Below are 21,806 nucleotides of genomic sequence, written 5' to 3' on the forward strand. Positions count from 1 at the left end.
TGGAAAAACCAATGCCAGACCTTGGTACAGACTGCTCGAATATCTGCAACTGTTTGATAATCTTCTAAACAAATTGTACAAGAATTTAATTATTAAATAGGGTTAATTATATGATCTGTGGTTTAAAACCACGTATTAGCAGTTTAAAGCTGTTTCTGTTCTATCAAATAAATGTACAGTGTCTTCAAAGAGATGTACTTGGTTTATGCTACCTTTGGATGCTGCTTTAATCTAAAAGTATGAATTGTTGACAAGATATAATGCTGTATTCTGTGGATTAAACCAGGATCAGGAATCTGCATAGTACGGATAAGCAACTTATAGTCTGACAAAGTTGCATCAGGCAACGGCTCCAAGAACTCACACTTAGTCAAGATTTCAGGTGGGGGTACTCCAGCAATAAGATTCGTGTCCAGTTTTGGCTTACCCTTGGTGAGCTCTTTTGGGACTTCAATGACAGAGTTTTCGATAGCAGAGGGAGTTGCTCCCGGGATTACCTCCTGCTTAAAAGGCAGTGCTCTAGCAGCTTGTAAGCAGAACTCTATCCATTGATGGATTAGAGGAGATGGTCCTCTGATTCGCCCCCCGATCTGGTTTGTTTCAAGTTTAGTGGCAGCTGGGATTGCCTGCAAAATGAATAAAAACTTCTTAATAAAGCATGTACAACAACTGCCATTGTTCAGAGTTGGTAAAGGGTCAATCACCATGGCCTATCTTAACCATCAATTGCATCAGCAGGGCATGACAGGATCATAAATTATATAGCCATAGTTAAATTTGAAAATGACATTTCAATTTAAATCCAAGAAACATTGAAAAGTGAATATCTAATATACAATGGGATGAATCGGAAAATACCCATAGATCAGCCCATAAGCTAGTTCCAGACTTGGGGACTACAACTGCAACATTAGACATGCGTTTGGCAATGGGAAGAACATCACTACTCCACCCAACAGCAACCCATGCATCTCCCATGCTAAATGTTTTCAGATAGTACATACTGTCGAATAGTCGAACCTATATAGAGCCAATAAATGTGAAAATTAGGAGAGTTACTTTTCAGGCAGCAACATTTCTTATATAAAAAATTCAGGGTCCTACAGAAAAACCTTAACTATAAGGTACATTAAGCCAAGTCAGCCCCTCATTTTGACAACTTAGTTCATATTTTAATTATTTCTTCATTTTAAGCCTATTTGATTATTTGAATAAATTGCTCATTATGCAGCTTTTATCTAATTCTTGCAGTCAGATGTTATTACAAGGTTGGGTTACTAAATTAATGGAAAAAACAAATGAATAAAAGAGAGAACTGCAGATCATACCCTACGAATCCAAATTACCAAGGTCCACTACCTAGCATGCTACAATTCTGGTTAACCTATTCAGAAAATCACACTTTACTGCATCCACACAGAGACATCAGAGATCAAAATAAAAATGAACATTTTCGTTAACAGAAGCAGCCACAACAAAACTAGGACATAGTTCAACCACATTGAAGAATCTAAGAGCTACTTTTCCCTTGTTCAACAGGAGTTTCCATAGAATCATACATACAAAACTCTTTGAGTTGTCCTATCAGTTAAGAATCCCCTGCAAATTCCATTTTTATTTGAACGAGGGAAGCATGAGATGCAGTAATCAACTCTTAGCTACCTGTTTCCCAAGCAATGCCAGATTCTGCTGGACAGCATTCTTCCCACCAGGAACTTGCAAATCAATATTCTTTGTATTGTACGATGCCCCCATATACTTTAAAACTGAACCAACAACTTCTCTAGGAGAATCAACCATTGAAATCCTCCCTGCAAGCTCAGGCCGCCACAGATCTGCCCAATCCTGCAACAATGGCTATATTAATAGAATGTGCACATGGTCAAACTCTCAATGAAATAGCTAAATAAAACTATAGGAGCTTAAATTTTAAAATAGAGCAACAGCCAGGAGATGACATAATGCCAAATTTCCCCATCCAAATTGTCATCCACCTCTCGTATTGGAATGTCCTGGGATCCCTGCCCATTATTACTTCCATACATAAAAATTTGTAAAATTTACAACATTATCTTCATTTACAATAGAGAAAAAGGGAATGAAAATAAGAATAGTTTAAAGGAATCTTATGGCACCTAAGGAAAATCTAGCCCAAAAACTACTCTTCATGTTTAACAAGCTCATGCCACATTTTATGCTTAGGCCTTGCCCCATGAAGAAGGAAAAATGTCAGGCAGAATACCTCTATAGGAGCCAATTTATGCTCTTGAAATTTACTTTTCTTGTAGGCGATAACCATGCTGCCCCATCGATATGGAGCAGCCCATATTTCACCTTCGGGATCTATTTCTCCCTCATGGTTCCTGCGCAGGTATACCTGAGACATGATTAGTGGAATATCTAGCATATTAACAATAATTATGCTATCTTAAAATTTCAAGTGCAAGCTACACCAACATTGCAACTTAGGGTAATAGCATTTCTAGACGTAGATAAAGTGCAGTGGCATTGAATATTGAAAAAAAAATAAAAATAAAGTAAAATATAACTAGTGCAGGCCATTCCATCCAGTGAACAGCTTTCATTAAATTAGCTTCTTCTTTTTTAACCTCTTGTTCTGCATTTTTCCCAGAGATGACTTAACTGAATTGGATTTCTTTTGTTTTAATACAGCCACCCATTGCTGTAAGCCAGTTAGAGAGTTATATCAATAAAAAAAAATTAGTGTAAATTAGTGTAACTCCACTATCATTAGTGTAACTCAACTATCATGATGCCTAAAGGATTTACGAACTATAAAAAATCTCTTCAAACAAGAAAAACAAATTCTAATAGTAAGAACACAGACTGATCGCATTCTTACCTTCCACTTGTCACTTAAGCCTTTAAACCAATCTTGCTCTTCTACCCCTCTCACAGGCTCAATTATAGCATTTTTAATTGCAAAACTGAGCCAAGAATCACCAACACTAACAATATCAGAAGCCACAGTTGACATGGGACCGATATTATGTTTGTTAAAGGACGCAGACATGTCAGAAAAAATGTTTTCCAGGCTTCCAAGGTACTTCACACGAAACCTCAATCTTCTTCCTTGAGACTGAATAAAATCCTACAAGATTTTAACCACCCAATCACAAGTCCACATAAGTTCAAAAAGTAATAGTACTATGAATAGCAACCACTGCATGTTTTCTGCTAAACAAAAACCCTTTTACTTCTTCTAGCCTTTATCGGGAAAAAGCATGCACCAAAATCATTCTTAAAACTAGCATATTAACGCAATAAAGTCTTGAACTTTCTCTATGCATATTAAGTTATTAAACTACCCAGAAGTGTAAACAGCAAAAGAAATTCAATTGCTATATAAATTTGGGAACCTTGATCCATGAAGGAGGTACAGAGCCACGCAAAGCAACAATTCTAAGAGGAACAGACAACGCGAAAGTTTTCAACTTCCAATTCTCAAATTCAGCAGCATTCAATTCCTTATCTTCATTCATTTGCACATTATCAACATTTCTCTCTACACCACCATCATCGTCTGTGTATTCATCATCATCATCAAAAAGAGCAGCAATTGATTTATTAAGAAAAGAAACAAAACAAGTCCTGAAAACTTAGTTACTGTAAAAACTAAAATCCACCACCTTGATCTATTGTACTTTCCTCCTGTGCTGCTACGATGGTGTTAGCAGGGAGAGAAGGAGAGGAAGCTGCAAGGCAGGCCTGGACATTGAGGCCGAAGAAGAGAACGGCGGAGGTGGCTGCGATTTGAAGCCATGTGAAAGGATGTTGGCTGGATGTTGTTGGTCTCGCCGGGGAACGGAATGAGATGGTCCGGTGGCCGGAGAATCTGAGGATAGGGGGCTTTGCGGGGAACTGGAGGAGAAATTTTGGGGATTTAGGGTTAAGGTTAGGATATAGAAATTGAGGATGGGGGTGTAGAGAGAGATTCGTAGTGCAGAGGAACGACATGCGTGCAAGAGAGTGAGTGGAAGAGTGACCGTTGGTGAGGTGAGGGACGACTCAAACACGACAGAGATACGAGGTAAGAAGTGACTCGCCACAAGAATTTTATTATTGCAATACCTCCCTTCACTCACCTAAATTAAAATTAATTAGACTGTCACATTATTATTTATGATGTTCTTAAAAGATTGTAATATCTCTATAACTGCAATCAATCATCATTATCGGGAAAAAAATAATCATTTATGACTTAATTAGTCCCTTCATCAATTTATATTTATTTTCTTAACAAAGGAAACAAGGAAAGAGTTCTTAACCGTGTAGCTGCTGCAAATTCTAACAGTCTAGGTATTTTTAAGGTGAAGAACTTGCGATTACTTGCTTGAATTTAGAAGATAGCTTAACCCAAGCGGGCGCGTTTTATTATCCAACAAAAGTTACTACAGATGAACAGGTACACATTCAGTACAAGCTGCTCACTGGCCTTATTTCCGTGAACACAAATAAATAAAACCATGCCAGAAGGAATGGCTTTCAATAACTCGCTGACCGAGGTAGCCCGCTCCTGCATAGATTTGGACTCTAATATAAACAGGACATATACATCTTCTGTACATGAACAATTTCGATCAAGAAGTTAAGTTTTCTTCCATTATCTTGCTTGCAGGTGAGTTTTCATGCTTTTCTATGTAGGCAGAGGGAAACCATCCAGCCTTGCCTTTGCATTCTCCTTCTGACCAACCTGTTGGAGCCACCTTGATATTATCAACAAAAAGTAAAGAAAGGGGATGTTAGAGAGGAAAAGTTTGATGCTCATTCTGAAACATGTATTTGCATTCAAGATGCATCTCCCGGAGTAAATCAATGAAGACACAGACAATGATGAGAACTAAGGATATTCAACAATCAATAGATATTGGTATGCAAATGAATTCCCATCGTGTGTTTGTGATGATGCTCGACAAAAGAGAAGAAGAGTTTCTGGGTTTCTAATGGAGAAAACTGCCAACTGCAAGCACCAAGATCTATCCTCGTAAAAGCCTTGGCGCAAAATCATTTTACAGGCAGAGCTCTAATGTAAACTAACATGAGATAAAACCATAACTAGGCAGAGCTCTAATGAAAAGAAATAGAATATGCTTCAAACTACTATGTGTTGCTGATCAGAACAGGAAAAAGAAAAAAAAAAAACCCTACAAACATGTTTACACATGGGATACTGGGACATGGACAAATTATCTTGAGGCATGGACGGGAATCTGAAATTTTCCCAGAGGCCAGAATAATGCACTAGTAAAAACATTTTAGCCACTACTTTATTTTGCAGACTTTTTTTCTTTTGTAGGGAGAGACTTTTCTTTTTGCAACAATTTTATGCTTTCAATTTCCAAGTTTTGGCTTAAATGATAGCGTGACATATAACAGTCTATGGGTCATCAAAGGTCAGTGGAGAAAGTACCTGCCGGACCACAACAAAATCATCAACAGATAGACTCAACTCCCCTTCAGCTTGAGCATCAAATGGGTGTATGACCTGAAAATTGAAGAATAAAAAGAAATTAAGACCACCAAGGACAAGAAAACATCACTTCGCAGTATCACTAAACTAATAGTTTTATTTCAAGTACAAGGCACAGAAGGGTGCAGCATCCACGTTAGCAAATGAAATGGTAAAGTAATCTTGCAGATGGCAATTACAGGGGATGAAGAAGTAATTGCAATAGTTTTATGAGAAAAAACAGGAATCGAACATCATGAGATGTGTAGGCACATTCCCATTTTCGAGTTATGAGCTGTGCAAGCAGAGAAAAGATGAGGGAAAAGAACATCAAAGAGTGTTATACAATATTTATCATTTTTCTGTGCTGTGTGGTCAGGTTTGAAAGAAGAGATGGAATATTCGAAGTGATGAAACGTCTTACTTTTGCTATGAAAAGCCCGTCCTCTTGATTATTATTGTCCATGTGATTCTTAGATCCATTTGAAGTATTATTCTCATGTACAGATGGGACAATCATCTCTCTCTGTGTCGTTTCCGATTGCGGTGAAGACTCGTTTAATTGCTCCTCGAGAATCATCTAAATCAATAATAAACATTTTGAAATTGCAGCAGCCATAATCAATCTCAGACATAGAATTAGGATTGTAGCAAGGCAATGTTTGAGCACCTGCTAAGTGAAGAAAGCTAGCAGGGAGTGATAAAGAGAAATATGATTTTCAAAAGACAATAAATGATAAACATGCCAGGTCCAGAGTTCCAAAGAACAAACCTCAGCATGTAGCTTATCCAAAATAGTAAGAACATGTTGATGATAACATCTCTCAGCATCTATCTGAAAAATGATTTTGTTTCAGATCAATAAACAGAAAACACAAATAACCCTTACCTAAACCAAATTTGAACCAGCACAAATCTTGAATACGGTAAACCACTCTTTACATTCGTGAAAATAAGCAAGATATTTATAAGACAAACGAGAGGAGATCACTATCAGGACAAGAAAAATTCTGAAACAGTAAATGGAAGGATACAATGCTAGCCACAAAGACAGATATGCAGAAGCAACTGCCAAATTGAATTCCCTGACAAGGAAGATGAACCATAAGAAAAACTTTTCCCAAACAGGTAAAGAGTAGATGAGGCAACAACAGATCATGTTTAGATGGACAAAGTTGTCAACGACAATAGATCATGATCTGAGAAGCAGAAAGACCAGCATAAGCAGAGAAAGTCATGCACACACACGCACTCGCACATAAGGGAGAAAGAAGAATAGCATGCAATACCATACTAAACAGCCGCTGAAGAGTAATCTGTTGCTGTTGATTTTCAACTGAAGACATGGCAGCAGTTGCTTCTCTCCCAAGTGACATCACGGTAGATTTAAGCTCAGCCAACCTTGCCTCTGCCGCTCGAAGCTTCGTGCAACTATCAGCAGATATTTCAGAATCCCTGGTTTTTGACCGACACCTCAATACTTCAGCTGCCTGACAAGAATATACCACCATGACTCTACCACAATTCCCAAAACCATTACACCCATGAGACACGAAACTTTACCTGGACTTCAACCGCTTGACGGAGTTTGTCATGATGGTGAGTCAAGCGGCGAGCATCCTCCAAAGGAGCTCCTGTTATTAAAGCCCGAAGTGGCTTAGAAACCTAAATATTGAAAACCCGCAGCTCGATTAGGAACATAAAAAGAGATATATGGCAAAACCCAAGTTCTCTGAAATGACAGCTCATGCTAAAAATCCCAAGAAATCCATCGTTCATTTTTGGCACTACACATGCTAGGGCTTAAAAAATAATAATAACAATACAACACTAATGTCACCTCTATTAGTACATTGTTCATGAACACATCATTTATATATCAGTTTGTGTATTGTAAAAACATCTTTCTCATGCTTTCATTTAACATCATGATGATAGTAACAAGCAGATGGCCGCTTATCCAATGAAGAGTTACTAATTTTAGCAGGAACTACAATAACTGTTAGCATTTGAACATGGCAGAAAAACTCAAAAGAAGCAACGATCTCCTAACATAAATGGAATGCATTTACATAAGCATGGACGCATGCACGCCCCTCTATGTTATTTATGCATCCCTACACTCATCACCACCATTCAGTTTGCTTTGGAATTGTTACTATCTATAAATAAAATTACCTGGTCATTAAGAACCCCAACCAAAGTTTCCTTCTCGTTTTCCATCAAATTATGCGAGGCACCGAACTGAAGAACAGCCCTCGCAACATAATTGTTCTCCTTCTGATTCTCAGCTCCGTATTTACAACACTCATCAGCCAACCTCCTCACTTAAAAAACCCCCAAAGCCGAAAATTTCACATATCAGCCTCGAAAAGAAAACAAACTATAACAAACAAAGTACGTAGTCAAAAGCAAAATCCACACTCACACATTTCCATTTGCTTTGAACTAACAGATACAAAACCTTCAACACCGCGAACAATATTCTTTTGAAAATGCTGTTAATTTAACATAAAAGAAAATTCGCCTCTATAAAAAATGAAATGAAATGAAGCTTCATATAAAAAGAAAAAGAAGAAGAAGATCGTAGTCAGTAACTGTACCTTAGCAGTTCTAGTGGAATTGTAGAGATTTTGAAGATGTTGATAGCATTGTAATTCAGCTTCATCAACGATAATTCCTTCATTGCTAAGATGTCCCAAATGCTTCAATACTGCCTGCCAAACAAAATAAATAAACAAAAAACAAAAATTCCAAATAATAAGTGAGAAAAAAGAAGAAAAAAGAAACAGTTGACAAGAGAGAAGTTGAATTACTTGCTGTTGCTTTGCAACTTGCTCTCTAAGCCTGGTAGCTTGCTTTTTGAAGGCTTCCATGTAAATGAAAACCTCTTACTACTCTATTAAGTACTCACTCTACAGTTACTATGCGTGCAGACTGCAGTTAAAACAGTTACAAGATCAAAGTTTGTGAGGGAGAAAATTTAGGTCGCCTCAGGCTGCTAAAATACATAAAAAATGGAGGAGGCGATTAAGGAAGAAAGTAACTTAGATTTTTGGAAAGAGAATTTCTTATTTACTTGTTTGTGGTTAGCTTTCTTCGCAGGACAGAAGGGTAAAAGGGAAATGGGAAAGGAAAGAAGATCAGAGGGAGAAAAAATGGAAAGTGGAAACTGGCTGTCGGATAAGAATGAGAGTTTTGACTGGAGTCCAGATGCACGTGCTGGCCGCTGTGCTGATCGGGCCGGTCTTCGGGTTATGCAAGTGCTCACCAATAAGTTTATTGTGATCTCATTAGTTTGTCATATGTTTCGAATCAATCCCTGAATTCTTTCTTTCATAGAAAAGGTTTTGTTTTGTCGGACAAAATGGTGGAGGATCGATCATCTTACCATGCATGGTTGTTGCACCTTTCTCATTTCTTGCTATCAAAGACATCCTGGCATCCCACTTTCTCGCACTGTTAAACTCCAAAAGCTCTCTATGCACCCTTTCAACTTTCCTGCTGGTCTTTGGATTGAGTAACGCTTGTTTGAGTCCTTTTGTAGAATTCAAAACCAATTTCTCTGGCAGCAATCACAAATGTTGCTTCACTTCGTATGAAATCTTCCCTGTTTCTTCATCCACATCAGGTATGGCAGTGTGACAGATTGCCAGCATGTGGAAAAAAATTTATGATGTGAGCTTGGGGTTCACGGACTTGGTTCCCATCCATAATCCTTCATCTTTAAATTAATCAAAGTCTTTAATGTGCGGTCTTGTAGCAGAAGAATCCTTGCTCTGGTCCCAACCATTCACACTTTCACTTTCTCTCATAGCCATTCCCCGCTCAGCCTCTAATTGATGGGACAAAGTCTTCTCCCTAGCCTTGCCAGCCTTTGATTTGTGTATGTTTTTCATTGTAACTCTCTCCATTAAGCAACTTTGGTGCTGACTAAAAAAAGAAAAACAACAGATTATTGAGTTGCTGCTGTAGAGCTCATGAAAGAAGAATTTGTTACCGCTGAACTTGTATATTTGCTTAAATATAACTCATCTAAGTTATTTTTCTTGTTTAGTGGATGCCGCCGCATTCATCATGGCTCTTTGGCCATATCCCTCTCTTCTTTTTTAAAGAAAAACTATCTTTCTTGTTCATCATGTGTGATTATTATTGTACCACACCATCTCTTATGCAAATTGTCATCTTGCACTAAAGTCTTTTTTGGCTTTTTCTATCATTCTTTCAACGCAAGATGACAATTCTCTTGTTGGACTCTATTAGCTTGCACTTTTTTTTTTCCTTTGAATTCCACTTCTCCGTCCACTCTCTCATCTATACACATGCTTTAATTTCTCCAACATCCAACTAATTCAAACTAGTTTTGATATCATGCTAGAAATAACCAAGGGAGAAGATGGAAAGGGAAGCATGGTGGAAATAAATTTCTTTCATATAATATATATTACTCTCCTAAGAGAGGAAATGATATGGGACTTGGACTTGAATACAATACTTAATATTTTTATACTAGTAAAAGGATAAATACATAGGAGAAGTAAAAGAATATTTTGATTTTAAAATTAATTCCAACACAAATTACATCTGGTGGAATTGAATCTGATCTTAAACACAGTACTGAGTGCGAAAGGAATTTGTTGGACTCAAAGCTCTCAATTAAAGCTGGTGTTTCGAGCTTAGTAAGACAATTAATTACTGCTGCTAAAATATTTTCTTATGTCTACCAAGTCAGCTAGACATGATGTCCCAGAAACCTGAAAACGCTAGTTACATATCTCAACATGGTAGCTGGCGCTGTGCTATTCTTTACAGGTATTACAGGTGAAATTAATATTTGTAACTAATCGTGTCCAATGTTTTGCCTTGGTTCATGTATTTGGGTAGTGGGTGTCAGGATTTTCGCAACCTGGGTTTCTCGGGTTCCTAGTGTAGCTAGTTTCTCTGTCCTGAAGCCCTGCTTGTCCCTAGCGGACCAACCCCAACATTGAATTGCAATTTACAAGTGCGTGCGTGATTATATCAGTAAATATTAATATTATGTTTAGCTTCACAATTTTTTCTTGTGACAGCTGTAGCATGTTATTGCACAAACAATTGCAGTGGACCTGTTATTGAATGCAGTTTGCCTGTTACGAGCCAGCCAAACAATTGTGTTGACTGGGAAATCGAAACTCTAGATGAGTTCAAGGAAGAAATTATATGTTCTTGAGATTTAGTTTCTGAAGTTTTAAAACAACGGCAATTTCAAATGTTAGCTCTGGCTAACTGTTTAGTATGTCGGCTTTATGACTTCATTAAAGACATCTTTCACCAGATTTTTCAATAACAGATCATGACATTATTCAAATAAACTACGTCAACATGATCCGTAAAACACTTTCCACTAGTGCTTGGTGCAATCAGTGGGTTTGAAGGACACTGTCCTCTTCTCAAGGTCGTAGCCTACTAGAAAATCCATTTGAGCCAGGTTCCCAAATATTCCTATTTGATTGGATGATATCATAGTGAAGCATAGTAAATCCTCATCGGCTTTGACAAATGTATTCAGTGGCTGCAACTTCACATCCGCATCAGTGAAATGAACTGCTATGACAGGAAGATCAATATCACCTGCACTTCTGAAACAAACGCTGAAAAGCCCTCTAGGGTCGCTAACACGTTCTGCCTTCACTGTTTCCTCCAACACTCTTTCTAATTCGGTGAAGAATTCAGAATCAAGAAAAGTTAAGGTGGTGCCTGAATCGATGATAACGTTACCCTCTTCAACATAACCATTTAACAAACCATTAGTATAAGGCAATCTCTTGTTTCCGACACTAATGGCCTCTAGTGTTACGTAATAGTAGGTATCAGGTTGTTTAGAAACCAAAGGAGTGGAAACCACATGGGGGCCGGAAATGACGCTATCAGTGCCGAATTTGATCTTGCTTGTAACATTCGATTGTTCAGATAATGGCACCAAACAGTATGAGAACTTGCCTTTAATTATCGAACTCAGTTGTGACACCAGGGAAAGAGCGCCACCACCGAGGCCAACTATGCCAGAACCTAGCTCATCGAACGTGCCACCATTTCCAGTACCGCAGCCAAACACAATTGGTGATAGGTGAACTGGACGGCTGCTAGTGGAGCCAATAGTAAACTTCTCAGTAGCAAGATTCCCATTACTGTATGACTTGTCTCCATATGAGTAATGATACTCACAGATATTTGTATCCATGGCACAAGCTTGCTCGGAAACATCCAATGCATTGCAAAACCGACTCCCACATAACATGTGACGATATGATGAAGATCGTGATGGATTGAAGAGAGGAGATTTTTGCCTGTAACATGGATCGCAAGGCAGACACTGAACCCATGTTAGGTCACTACCGGTATCAGCTATTACAATTACCTCGACTAATGGTGTTCCAATGGACATTTTCATGAAGTATTCACCACCATTTGGTACCAAGTCATTTTGGAATGAATTTATATCAACTACCTTAGTCTTGAAGACATTGACACGTGATATGGAACGAGAAAAAGCGTTGCGCAAGCGATCGAAATCGGTATGATTTGGGTTGTAAAGTGGGGAAAGAGGAGAATCACGATGAATAAGATTTAGACTGAACCCTGGATCAGGGCTGGCTGCTGCGCCTAAGAGTGGAAATGGCGATAGACTAATGAAACATATGACAATGGTGACGAAACCGAAACTGGTGGTGGCCATTTGGGAAATTAAGGGGCTTGAAGAGTGGATTGGCATGGCAAAATAATTTATAGGAAACTAGGAATGGAGACAGGGTAATGGAAAGGTCATCCAAACGGGAGTTACTGTAATGATGGGGGAATATGAAAGGTGAAGGAGATCATGGGAGGGATGCATTACTGCTTTCATAATTGCTATATATATATATATATATCCCGTTAAAGCCATTACTATGGCAATAATGAACAAAAATATTACTATGAAATTATGAAAATTAATGGATTGGCGGCTTTCTGCATGGAGTTTATGGTTTGACGTTTTCCATGATCGGAGGGAATGCGATCAGGGGATTAATTAAAAATGTTAATATCGAGGGGAGGCCTAAAGAATTTTTCAGGAGTTACATTTTTTTGCGTGAATTAAGCACTCATGCTTTTTCTAGAGAATAGCTTCTAGCTAAACTTATTTTTTTACCCTTCATGGAACCAAAACAGACGAGTTGAATTAATACATGGGATTGTTCTTCTTATTCTTTTCAAACCTAAAATAACATACTAAACCTAATAAATATGGATCTTTTATATCCAACTTGACTTAAAAATATTCATAACCCGGCCCAAAATCCGAATGCTATAATTTACAACTATCTAGCCCATCATTAGTTTGATATACATGTGGTTTTTTATAACTTCAAGGTTATTAATTTATTTTAGATTAGGTTCAGATTAGGTTCGGATCGGATAAACCAATATTCATAATCAATTTCAAACTTGACATTTTGCCTTCAAGTTTTACTCAACCTTATCTAAATCCAAACCCGATCAGGTCTAAAAATTCTTTATCTATTCAGATCAGTATCCATAAGGTTGGTTTGAGTGAAGTTATCATCCATGAAGGTTAGACGCTGATTTTGTTAATATGGTATGGTGACGTTATTCATTTGTGATGGTCGCAATCTTCCCCAAATAAACCTTCAGATTTGTCTGCCAAGAAAACACATGCACATATGCTTCCATTTTTTTTCCCAGATCGCCCAGAAAATAAGGGAGGATGAAGACCAGAATCCAAGCACTGAAAGACCATTCTGGATTATGTGAAAGAACAAAGTAAAACTCGCAACTGGTCATCGCCTTAATGATAAGAATGACACTGAAAGATCATGACGGAGGCTGAACATTATGGAAAACAAACATAAACATCACAAAGTGGGAAAGCAATTTGCTCTGCCCTTCCCTCTGTGATAATCCTTCTGTCCAACTAGTTTCATTTCCTGATTGTTTTTCCCTTTAAATCTCTTTCTATTTTTATTTTTTTTTACAATCGTGAATATTCATGTTAGTCTATTCGTATCTCGATTAATCCTTTAAAATTTTAAAATTAAAAACCACATAAACTTAAAATGACCCTAAAATTTATAAAATTTCAAATTAATAGCTTTTAAAAAATCAAATTTAAAACCAACCAATTGATCTAAACCAGGATTAAATCTCTTCTTATTTTAAATAGACAGGATGACAGAATTTCATCCTCGTTCAATTAATTCTCATGTCATAACAACATAGACTTGAGGACACCCATACGAGGGCCTATTTAACAGATACTATCCACACGTTTAATTAAGACTAAATAAAAAAAAATAAAAAAAAGGAATTTGGTTGTAATTTATCACGATGCTAAAAAAAAGTCAAGAAGCACCAAATCCTCGAGTCAAGGAGGACAGTGTTTACGGTATAGAGCATGGCATGACGTAAGTGTTTGGTTATTGTAGTGGAGCAGAAATAAGAAATGCAAACATCATCCGCTAACACCTCAACTTCAACTGCTCCAGTGATCTTTCGTCCTTTGAAAGAATATCGCATTTCTCTTGACTGGATTTGGTTGTTTTTTAATAATTTTTATTTAAAAATATATTAAAATAATATTTTTTATTTTTTAAAATTTATTGTTAATATTAATATAATAAAACAATATAAAAAAATTACAGTTTTTTATACATATCCAAAATGGAAATGTTACAGTTTGGGCCCCCGGGAATCAAAGTCTGGATCCGTGTCTGGTGCTCTGATTAGCCACAAGGGTAACCTCCGATGTAACTCCTCCCTTCGATATCTAAAGGAATTATGGTAGACGACAAAGAAGATTTTAAACAAAGAAAATGCCCGATTTAGTAGAGTAGTTAGAGCAGTTGAAGAAAGAATGTCCTCTCTAGCTTTTAGATAATAAAACCCAGGATGTTTATATTACAGAGCAAACGCACCCACCACTCCATAACTATACACACACAACCAGCTATATCCTGGCTGTCTTGCACTAACAATGAGAGAATCCTCAAAGCCATGGAGACCATTCACAGCTAATTGCTGTTCAGTCGAGGATCAAGCATTCTTTGGCAACTATAGCAGATGTAGGACATCAAAATCAGACGTTTCCAAGAGCATTGCTCCATTCCCATCGTTTAGAAGATTGTCATTCTCTGATCTTAGCCGTTCTTCATCCATTCGTATTAACGAGGATCTGGCACAGACTTTTGGGCCTGACTTGTTTGACTTTCAACTGAGTGAGTTACGTGCTATAACACAGAACTTTTCTAGCAGTTTCTTGCTAGGAGAAGGTGGGTTTGGAACTGTGCATAAGGGTTATGTAGATGATAATTTGAGGCAAGGTTTGAAGGCTCAGGCTGTTGCTGTTAAGCTTCTTGACATGGAAGGCCTGCAAGGTCACCGTGAATGGCTGGTAACCATAACTATTTTTTTCCACTACTGTTTTCACTGTTATTTTCGTTATTCTATGATCGGTGGCATATTATAATCCTTACAAATCTTGACCCTTTTTATGCATGGTATTTTTCATGTAATTTTCTCGACTTTCATGATGTGAGATGCGTAGTACAACCCTTCACTTGGGATGTCGGCCCTGTTTCACTATGTTTCTTATATCTCATCATGTCCAAAAATTCCTCTCATTATCTCCTTGGAGGTTTTCTAGTTTTCCCTCTTTTTATCTTCACTTGTACTATGATGGTAGCATTTCGTATTAAAGATTCGGAATATGATGAAAAGCAGGACAAGACAGAATATGATGAAAAGCAGGACAAGACAGGATATGATGAAAAGCAGGACAAGACAGGATATGATGAAAAGCAGTTATTCTATGAAAAGTAGTAGATATATGTTTTATTTCTTTCCAATGCACAATCTTTGTTATGTCTAGTTTACTTATGTTCAATCTCTTCTACTCTCCAAACTCATCTTGAGTAATAATTTAATTGTTAATTCTGTAACTTCCAATATCTGCTGATTAATTGAATAAATCTTTCTTTATTGCAGGCAGAAGTAATATTCTTGGGACAACTTAGGCACTCAAATTTAGTAAAACTGCTTGGCTATTGCTGCGAGGAAGAAGAACGACTTCTTGTCTATGAGTTTATGCCTCGAGGCAGCTTAGAAAATCACTTGTTCAAAAGTAAGTTGATCAATTCTATATTACAAAATCTTTTCTTTCTCCAGGTTATGATTTACATTACCTTCCAATTTATGTTATTCAAAACGGGTATATTTTCTATGGAAAAAAGCTTTTGAAAAATTAAGCTAACAGCCTGACTCTGATGTTAATTTTATTGAATTGGTACAAATGAAGAAAGGGGGTTGTGTGCAAGAAGAGTTCATGAAGATGATGTAAACAGCTACTAACTAGGTCTTGTTTCATTTATTGATGATCACAGGGCTTTCAGTGTCCCTGCCATGGGGCACAAGGTTAAAGATAGCAACAGGAGCAGCTAAGGGGCTAGCATTTCTGCATGGTGCTGAGAAGCCTGTCATATACCGTGACTTCAAAACTTCCAATGTGTTGCTAGATTCTGTGCGTAAACCATCTCATTCTTTTCTCAATCAGATTAGTAGATGCCCAAACTTGACATGTCAGATGTTCTTTTTGATTATGCTGTCAGGATTTTACGGCTAAATTATCAGATTTTGGGCTCGCAAAGATGGGACCTGAAGGATCAGAGACACATGTTACCACTCGAGTGATGGGTACCTATGGATACGCCGCCCCCGAATATGTTTCAACAGGTTTGAGCACCAAATATTCTGTTGCCTCAAAGCTTTCTCTTGGGTCCATAATAGGAAGATTCTGTTATATACAATTCCAACCCTAACATTATCGTGCATGGATTTTTGAACTAATAAACTACATTACGAAAATGTAATATGATATGCGGCAATTACTGTGAGATTTGATCACTGACAATGGCTCGTCTGACAACGCATTTCAGGGCATTTGACAACCCAAAGTGATGTTTATAGCTTTGGAGTGGTCTTACTAGAGCTGCTTACGGGAAGGAGAGCAACAGATAGATCAAGACCGAAGAGTGAGCAAAACATCATTGACTGGGCAAAACCTTATCTGACTAGCAGCCGCAGGTTGCGCTGTATTATGGATCCAAGACTTGCAGGCCAGTATTCTGTCAAGGGAGCAAAGCACATGGCCCTATTAGCGTTACAGTGCGTAAGTTTGAACCCCAGAGACAGGCCCAAAATGCCGTCTATTGTCGAAACTCTTGAAGCCCTCCAACATTACAAGGATATGGCTGTGTCTTGTGGGCAATGGCAAGCATCACCAAAATCCACTGCGAGAAATGGAGTTTCCCCTAGAGGAAGGTTGGAAAGTAGAGGTGCAAGTTATAGGAAATCAGCTCCAGTCATATCAAGAAAACGTAATTAATCATTTATAATAATGAAATACAAGGCTAAGTGTAAGAGATTTGTTAGATTACTGTGTCATACTTACCTTCCTCGTGTTCATTCCCATTTGTTTGATTATCTGTATCACTATTCAAATGGCAATCCGCTTATGCACGCTTACCTCCTAAAACTCTTTTGTTGGGATTTCGTACTTTTCCTCCTTGGTATCTAGCCAATACCTTGATCACCAGAGATCACTGCTGCTACATATCAAACATCCTCAATTTATTACTGCATCCAAGCTTCTGTCCTCGACGCCAACAAAAAAACCTGCTGCTTGTGGGATCGTGTGACTTGTGAACTCCAAACTGGTTATCTTGTCGGTCTAGACCTCAGCAATAACTCCATTGCCAGTGGAATCAGCGGCTCTAGCAGTCTCTTCAGTCTGACAGGAGATGAGTGGCAGTTGTGGGAGGAAGAAGAAGAGAAAACTATGTATTTATACCAATCAAACAAGCAATCCCAAATTGTTGGTTGATACGTGTGGAGAGTGTAGCAATATTGCGGAAAAATATTCTATTATTTAAAAATATATTAAAAAAATTATTTTTAATATCAATACATCAAAATATATAAAAATATAAAAAACTAAATTTTAAATTTTTAAAAAATATAATTTTAACTACATTATTTAACTACAATCATAAATTATTTCTATGTTAAATCATATATTTGAATAAAGACAATTAGGAATTATATTTTTGTTCAAACTGTAATATTTTTTAAATACTTTTCCAAGTGTTATTTACTAAATTTTTATTTAAGTACTGTTATTGTTAAAAAAAAAACTTTTAAAGTCGCCCAAATTTGAAAACTGCTTGAAATTGATACGTAAACAAGATTAAAAAGAACGATTACTCTTACACCAATAACAAATAGACAAAGAATAAACATATATTAAACTTGAAATTTTATTATAGTAATGAACAACGAAATGTGAAAATTCTTTTCATTTTAATCCTAAATTTTTTTAATAATTTTTTAAAATTTTATTTTTTAACATTAGATTTAATAAATATTGAATATTATAATTTATTTTAATTTATTTTGTATAAAATTATTTCGGTCTTATAATTCGGATTGTAAATTTTACAAGTTAGTTATGTTAACTCTAATTATTTGTTGTCATTTTTTAATTATTATTTTTTAATTTTATCCTTTAACATTAGGTTAATTGATAATTGGATTTTAAAATTGTTTTTTGACTTACTTTATATAAGGTTATCATGATCTTATGATTCATGTTACGAGTTTTACAGGTTAACCATATTCACTCAGGCTTTAACTTGTCCTTGTTTTAATTTCATCCTTCAATATTGAGTTGATTTAGAATTGGATTTTATATTTGTTTTTTATTTTTTTCTATAAAGTTATCTCAGTTTCCTAACCCGAGTTTGACAGGTTAACCTAGGTTGACTCAAGTTATTTTTTTTCAATTTAATCCTTTAACATCGGTTTGATTGAAAATTAGGCTTCATAATTTTATTTATTTATTTTTTACAAGGTTATCACATTCTTATGACTCAGGTTATGTTGGTTGACTTGGGTTTTATTGTTTTTTTAGTTGGATTTTTTCTTCAATTTTACCCTTCAATATTGAATTGATTAGGAATTAAGTTTCGTAATTTATTTTAGTTTGCATTATATAAAGTTATCTCAATCTTATAACCTAAGTCACAGGTTTTGTCGGTTAACTCAGATGGTTTTTTTAATCTAATTTTTTTTTTTAAAAAAAATCATCCTTCAATATTGAGTTAATTGATAATTGAGCTTCATAATTTTTTTTGATTTGTTTTATATGAGTTTATCTCGATCTCATGATCTAGATTTGACAGGTTAACCTGAGTTAATTTAACTCATCTTTTTAGTTAAATCTTGTGTTTAATTTTATCATTCAATATTAAATTGATTGAGAATTGAGTTTAATATTTTTTTATTTGTTTTCTACAGATTTATCAAAGTCTTGTGATCTAGGTAGAGGGTTTGATAAGTTAACCCGAGTTTATCCAAGTCGATCTAATAAGTTGTCGTTTTAATATTTTAAAAAAGGTGTCATCTTAATGTATTTTTAGTCAAATTATATTTTTATCAATTTTTCAAGTTATTTTTGGATCTACCAAATCGACAAGATACATATCAAGTTAATCTTTGTACAGCCTATTTTTTTCTATTGAAAATATATTAATAACATCTAATAATTTTTTTAAAAAAAATTCATCAGCGTAACGGGACAATTACCAGCTAGGTTGAACAGCCTTGAAATATAAGCCATCAAAAGGTTATGAGCATGGGTTCTGGCAAAGAGAGCAAGCAAAGGTTGAAAATAAAGGGCTTCGAGTCCAAGCAAAAATCACAGGCAAGCGCCGTAAATTGATGACATTTAGCATTAACATAAAATAATGAAGATCTCTCTTCAAAACGCACGGCAGAAGAAAGAAAGACAGAAAGAAAGAATTCCGTGCTTTCAAATCACCCAAAATCTCCCCCGGAGAAACTGTGACTAGCTAGCTTGCTTCGTTCAAAATTAAGAGGAAATGCTTCGACTTCAAACCACCCAAAATGGTTGACTTCTGCAAGAGAATTGGATCCCTCTTTCGTCGGTTGCCTAACATACGTCGAGCAAAGTTGACTGCCCGCTGGCGAAAGAAATTGGGCAGGAATCAATAAAAGAATAAAAATGTAAAATAAAAAAAAACTGGGGGGTTGAATGTAATTTTAAAGTCTAATCCAATGGCCCGAGACCCCATGAAGATTGTTTAAAGCTATTATCGTAGAAAAGAGATATTTTTAACAGAGTCATACTACAAGAAAAGTCAATCAAATACCAAAGTTAACTTTACCATGTAATTATGATGTAGTTTCGGGTCACATGAACCGAGCAGGCGTGCATAATAATTATCGGCAGCAATGGTAGAAGAAGATACAGGGTGGCTAAGAGAGGGGAGGGAGGCTTCAACATTACAAAAGGGAGCACATGGAGTTAATGTGTTCTTCAAACTATCATATGAACTGCCCATGAACAAGTCAGCATCACAAGAAGGATCCTCTTTGTCTTGGAGGATGCGTGGGAAACGCACTAAAACAACATGCACTTGCTCTCAGTGCGTTGCCACCTCACCGCAAAACCTCCCCACTTTCCTTTACTTTTTCGAGCACACGGATTTAAAATTCATCGAACTTGGCACAACAAACATCTTATCAGCAAGTCCCATAGCACAACATTCTAACATTACCTCCGCTCAAAAAAACATGGCCTTCAACAGCAAACCCAAGAAAACTCATGCCATCCCTTCTCAATCCAGCCTATGCACCACGCTTTTCTTCATTGTTCTCTTCACCATCCCTGCCCTTTTTCTCCTCCATGCCCCAACCACCTCCATTTGCACCACCTTGATTGCCAACCATGCCAATAAGCCCTGGTCAGGTGATCTAAGAAACGCGGACTTTGCATGGAACCGCCTTGCCTTTATTGAAAATAAACCCCCTCCGGTCAAGCTCAAGATTGCTGTTTTCTCTCGCAAATGGCCTGTTGGCACAACCCCTGGTGGCATGGAACGCCATGCCTACACTTTACACACCGCTCTAGCTCACCGCGGCCACCAAGTGCATATCTTCACCTCTCCTGTAGATGAAAATAACCCATCTGTTTCTCATGGTAGTGCGATATCTTATCCACAAATTCATTTTCATGAAGGCGAGTCAGGCAAGTGGAGGTATAACAAGGCATGGGAGCAATTTGATGAGGAGAACCAACGTGAAAGACCATTTGATGTGGTTCACTCGGAGAGTGTGGCTTTGCCTCATTGGTTAGCTCGCAACGTTCAGAATCTTGCAGTTTCCTGGCATGGTATAGCTCTTGAAAGCTTACAATCAAGTATTTACCAGGACTTGACACGAAAACCAAAGGAGCCCATCTCTCCTGATTTTAATAGAAGTCTCCATGGTGTTGTCCCTAAAGTGCTTAATGAGATAAGGTTTTTCAAGAACTATGAACATCATGTTGCTATTAGTGATAGTTGCGGTGAGATGCTAAGGGATGTGTATCAGATTCCTAGCAGAAGAGTTCATGTAATTGTCAATGGTGTAGATGAACATGGTTTTGGAGTAGATGTGAGATTAGGCCATGAGTTTAGGTCTAAAATTGGTGTCCCAATTAATGCTAGTTTAGTACTTGGTGTTGCTGGAAGACTAGTGAAAGATAAAGGGCATCCTCTTCTCTATGAAGCATTTTCCGAGTTCATGACAAAACACCCTGATGTCTATTTAATTGTGGCAGGGTCTGGTCCGTGGCAGCAAAGATACAAAGAACTAGGCACTAGAGTCTTGGTTTTGGGATCTATGAGTCCATCTGCATTGAGGGCATTCTATAACTCGATTGATATCTTTGTGAATCCAACACTTAGGCCTCAAGGGCTTGATCTTACTCTCATGGAGGCAATGATGAGTGGAAAACCAGTTATGGCATCAAGATTTCCTAGTATTAAAGGTACTATTGTTGTTGATGATGAGTTTGGATTCATGTTTTCTCCAAACGTGGCGTCTTTACTGGAGGCATTGGAAGCTGCGGTGATGGAAGGATCAAGAAGACTAGCTCAAAGAGGGAAGGCGTGCCAACAGTATGCTGCTTCCATGTTCACTGCCAGTAAGATGGCTTTGGCATATGAAAGGTTATTTCTCTGTATCAAAAACGAAACATATTGTACTTATCATTAATTAGAATATAGGCTCTTTTTTTGGTTTTACATTTTTATTTAATTTTTACAGGAAAAATTATTGAAATATACCATGTTGCTTCAGTTTGTTTGCTTCAAAGAATGATTAAGATCATTTCATGTGACAGTGAAGATAAAAAAAAAAAACCTCCATGTTGTTTAAGATTCAATAAACCTTCAAATGAAAT

The 21,806-nt window shown here is 36.9% G+C and overlaps 5 protein-coding genes across 7 annotated transcripts; 2 read left to right on the forward strand and 3 right to left on the reverse strand.

Annotated features, from left to right (window-relative positions):
* On the reverse strand, positions 1-3,989 carry LOC133700547 (uncharacterized). 3 transcript variants are annotated; one of them, XM_062124111.1, is made up of 7 exons: positions 3,651-3,989; positions 3,381-3,544; positions 2,864-3,112; positions 2,243-2,377; positions 1,663-1,845; positions 859-1,020; positions 1-626 (listed from the first exon to the last, which is right to left on the reverse strand). In XM_062124111.1, exons 1-7 carry the CDS (start codon positions 3,976-3,978, stop codon positions 204-206), a joined length of 1,644 nt encoding a protein of 547 aa, XP_061980095.1. In that variant the 5' UTR covers positions 3,979-3,989; the 3' UTR covers positions 1-203. The 3 variants fall into 3 exon arrangements, with proteins under 3 accessions (XP_061980095.1, XP_061980094.1, XP_061980096.1); XM_062124110.1 differs by having other exon boundaries at positions 1,663-1,857; XM_062124112.1 differs by lacking the exon at positions 859-1,020 and having other exon boundaries at positions 1,663-1,857.
* On the reverse strand, positions 3,895-8,697 carry LOC133700549 (SH3 domain-containing protein 2-like). The gene is made up of 10 exons (XM_062124113.1): positions 8,287-8,697; positions 8,074-8,187; positions 7,899-7,968; positions 7,649-7,797; positions 7,034-7,135; positions 6,760-6,960; positions 6,243-6,305; positions 5,895-6,050; positions 5,432-5,506; positions 3,895-4,727 (listed from the first exon to the last, which is right to left on the reverse strand). The coding sequence occupies exons 1-10, from the start codon at positions 8,344-8,346 to the stop codon at positions 4,602-4,604; spliced, it is 1,116 nt and encodes a 371-aa protein (XP_061980097.1). The 5' UTR covers positions 8,347-8,697; the 3' UTR covers positions 3,895-4,601.
* Positions 8,698-10,853: 2,156 nt separating this feature from the next.
* On the reverse strand, positions 10,854-12,185 carry LOC133701946 (aspartic proteinase CDR1-like). The gene has a single exon (XM_062126144.1). It carries the CDS (start codon positions 12,183-12,185, stop codon positions 10,854-10,856), a length of 1,332 nt encoding a protein of 443 aa, XP_061982128.1.
* A 2,214-nt stretch (positions 12,186-14,399) lies between these two features.
* On the forward strand, positions 14,400-17,386 carry LOC133701215 (probable serine/threonine-protein kinase PBL15). Its single transcript, XM_062125052.1, has 5 exons — positions 14,400-14,897; positions 15,491-15,626; positions 15,886-16,022; positions 16,111-16,234; positions 16,438-17,386. The coding sequence occupies exons 1-5, from the start codon at positions 14,481-14,483 to the stop codon at positions 16,884-16,886; spliced, it is 1,263 nt and encodes a 420-aa protein (XP_061981036.1). The 5' UTR covers positions 14,400-14,480; the 3' UTR covers positions 16,887-17,386.
* Positions 17,387-19,806: 2,420 nt separating this feature from the next.
* LOC133700561 (uncharacterized) lies at positions 19,807-21,702 on the forward strand. Its single transcript, XM_062124127.1, has one exon. It carries the CDS (start codon positions 19,814-19,816, stop codon positions 21,617-21,619), a length of 1,806 nt encoding a protein of 601 aa, XP_061980111.1. The 5' UTR covers positions 19,807-19,813; the 3' UTR covers positions 21,620-21,702.
* The last annotated feature ends 104 nt before the right edge of the window (positions 21,703-21,806 follow it).

Source organism: Populus nigra, chromosome 8 (assembly GCF_951802175.1).
Source record: "Populus nigra chromosome 8, ddPopNigr1.1, whole genome shotgun sequence".
NCBI classification, from domain to species: Eukaryota; Viridiplantae; Streptophyta; class Magnoliopsida; order Malpighiales; family Salicaceae; genus Populus; species Populus nigra.

Coding starts and splice junctions, on each gene's coding strand:
- LOC133701946 (XM_062126144.1), bottom strand. CDS start 12,185: ATGGCCACCACCAGTTTCGGTTTCGTCACCATTGTCATATGTTTCATT.
- LOC133700549 (XM_062124113.1), bottom strand. CDS start 8,346: ATGGAAGCCTTCAAAAAGCAAGCTACCAGGCTTAGAGAGCAAGTTGCA. Junction 7,798..7,898: donor TTCAAAGCAAATGGAAATGT/GTGAGTGTGGAT, acceptor GGGTTTTTTAAG/TGAGGAGGTTGGCTGATGAG. Junction 6,306..6,759: donor TTCAGCGGCTGTTTAGTATG/GTATTGCATGCT, acceptor ATCATTTTTCAG/ATAGATGCTGAGAGATGTTA.
- LOC133700547 (XM_062124110.1), bottom strand. CDS start 3,978: ATGTCGTTCCTCTGCACTACGAATCTCTCTCTACACCCCCATCCTCAA. Junction 3,545..3,650: donor GGAAAGTACAATAGATCAAG/GTGGTGGATTTT, acceptor ATGAATACACAG/ACGATGATGGTGGTGTAGAG. Junction 1,858..2,242: donor ATAAATTGGCTCCTATAGAG/GTATTCTGCCTG, acceptor CTATTAATATAG/CCATTGTTGCAGGATTGGGC.
- LOC133701215 (XM_062125052.1), top strand. CDS start 14,481: ATGAGAGAATCCTCAAAGCCATGGAGACCATTCACAGCTAATTGCTGT. Junction 14,898..15,490: donor AAGGTCACCGTGAATGGCTG/GTAACCATAACT, acceptor TCTTTATTGCAG/GCAGAAGTAATATTCTTGGG. Junction 16,235..16,437: donor CCCCGAATATGTTTCAACAG/GTTTGAGCACCA, acceptor AACGCATTTCAG/GGCATTTGACAACCCAAAGT.
- LOC133700561 (XM_062124127.1), top strand. CDS start 19,814: ATGGTAGAAGAAGATACAGGGTGGCTAAGAGAGGGGAGGGAGGCTTCA.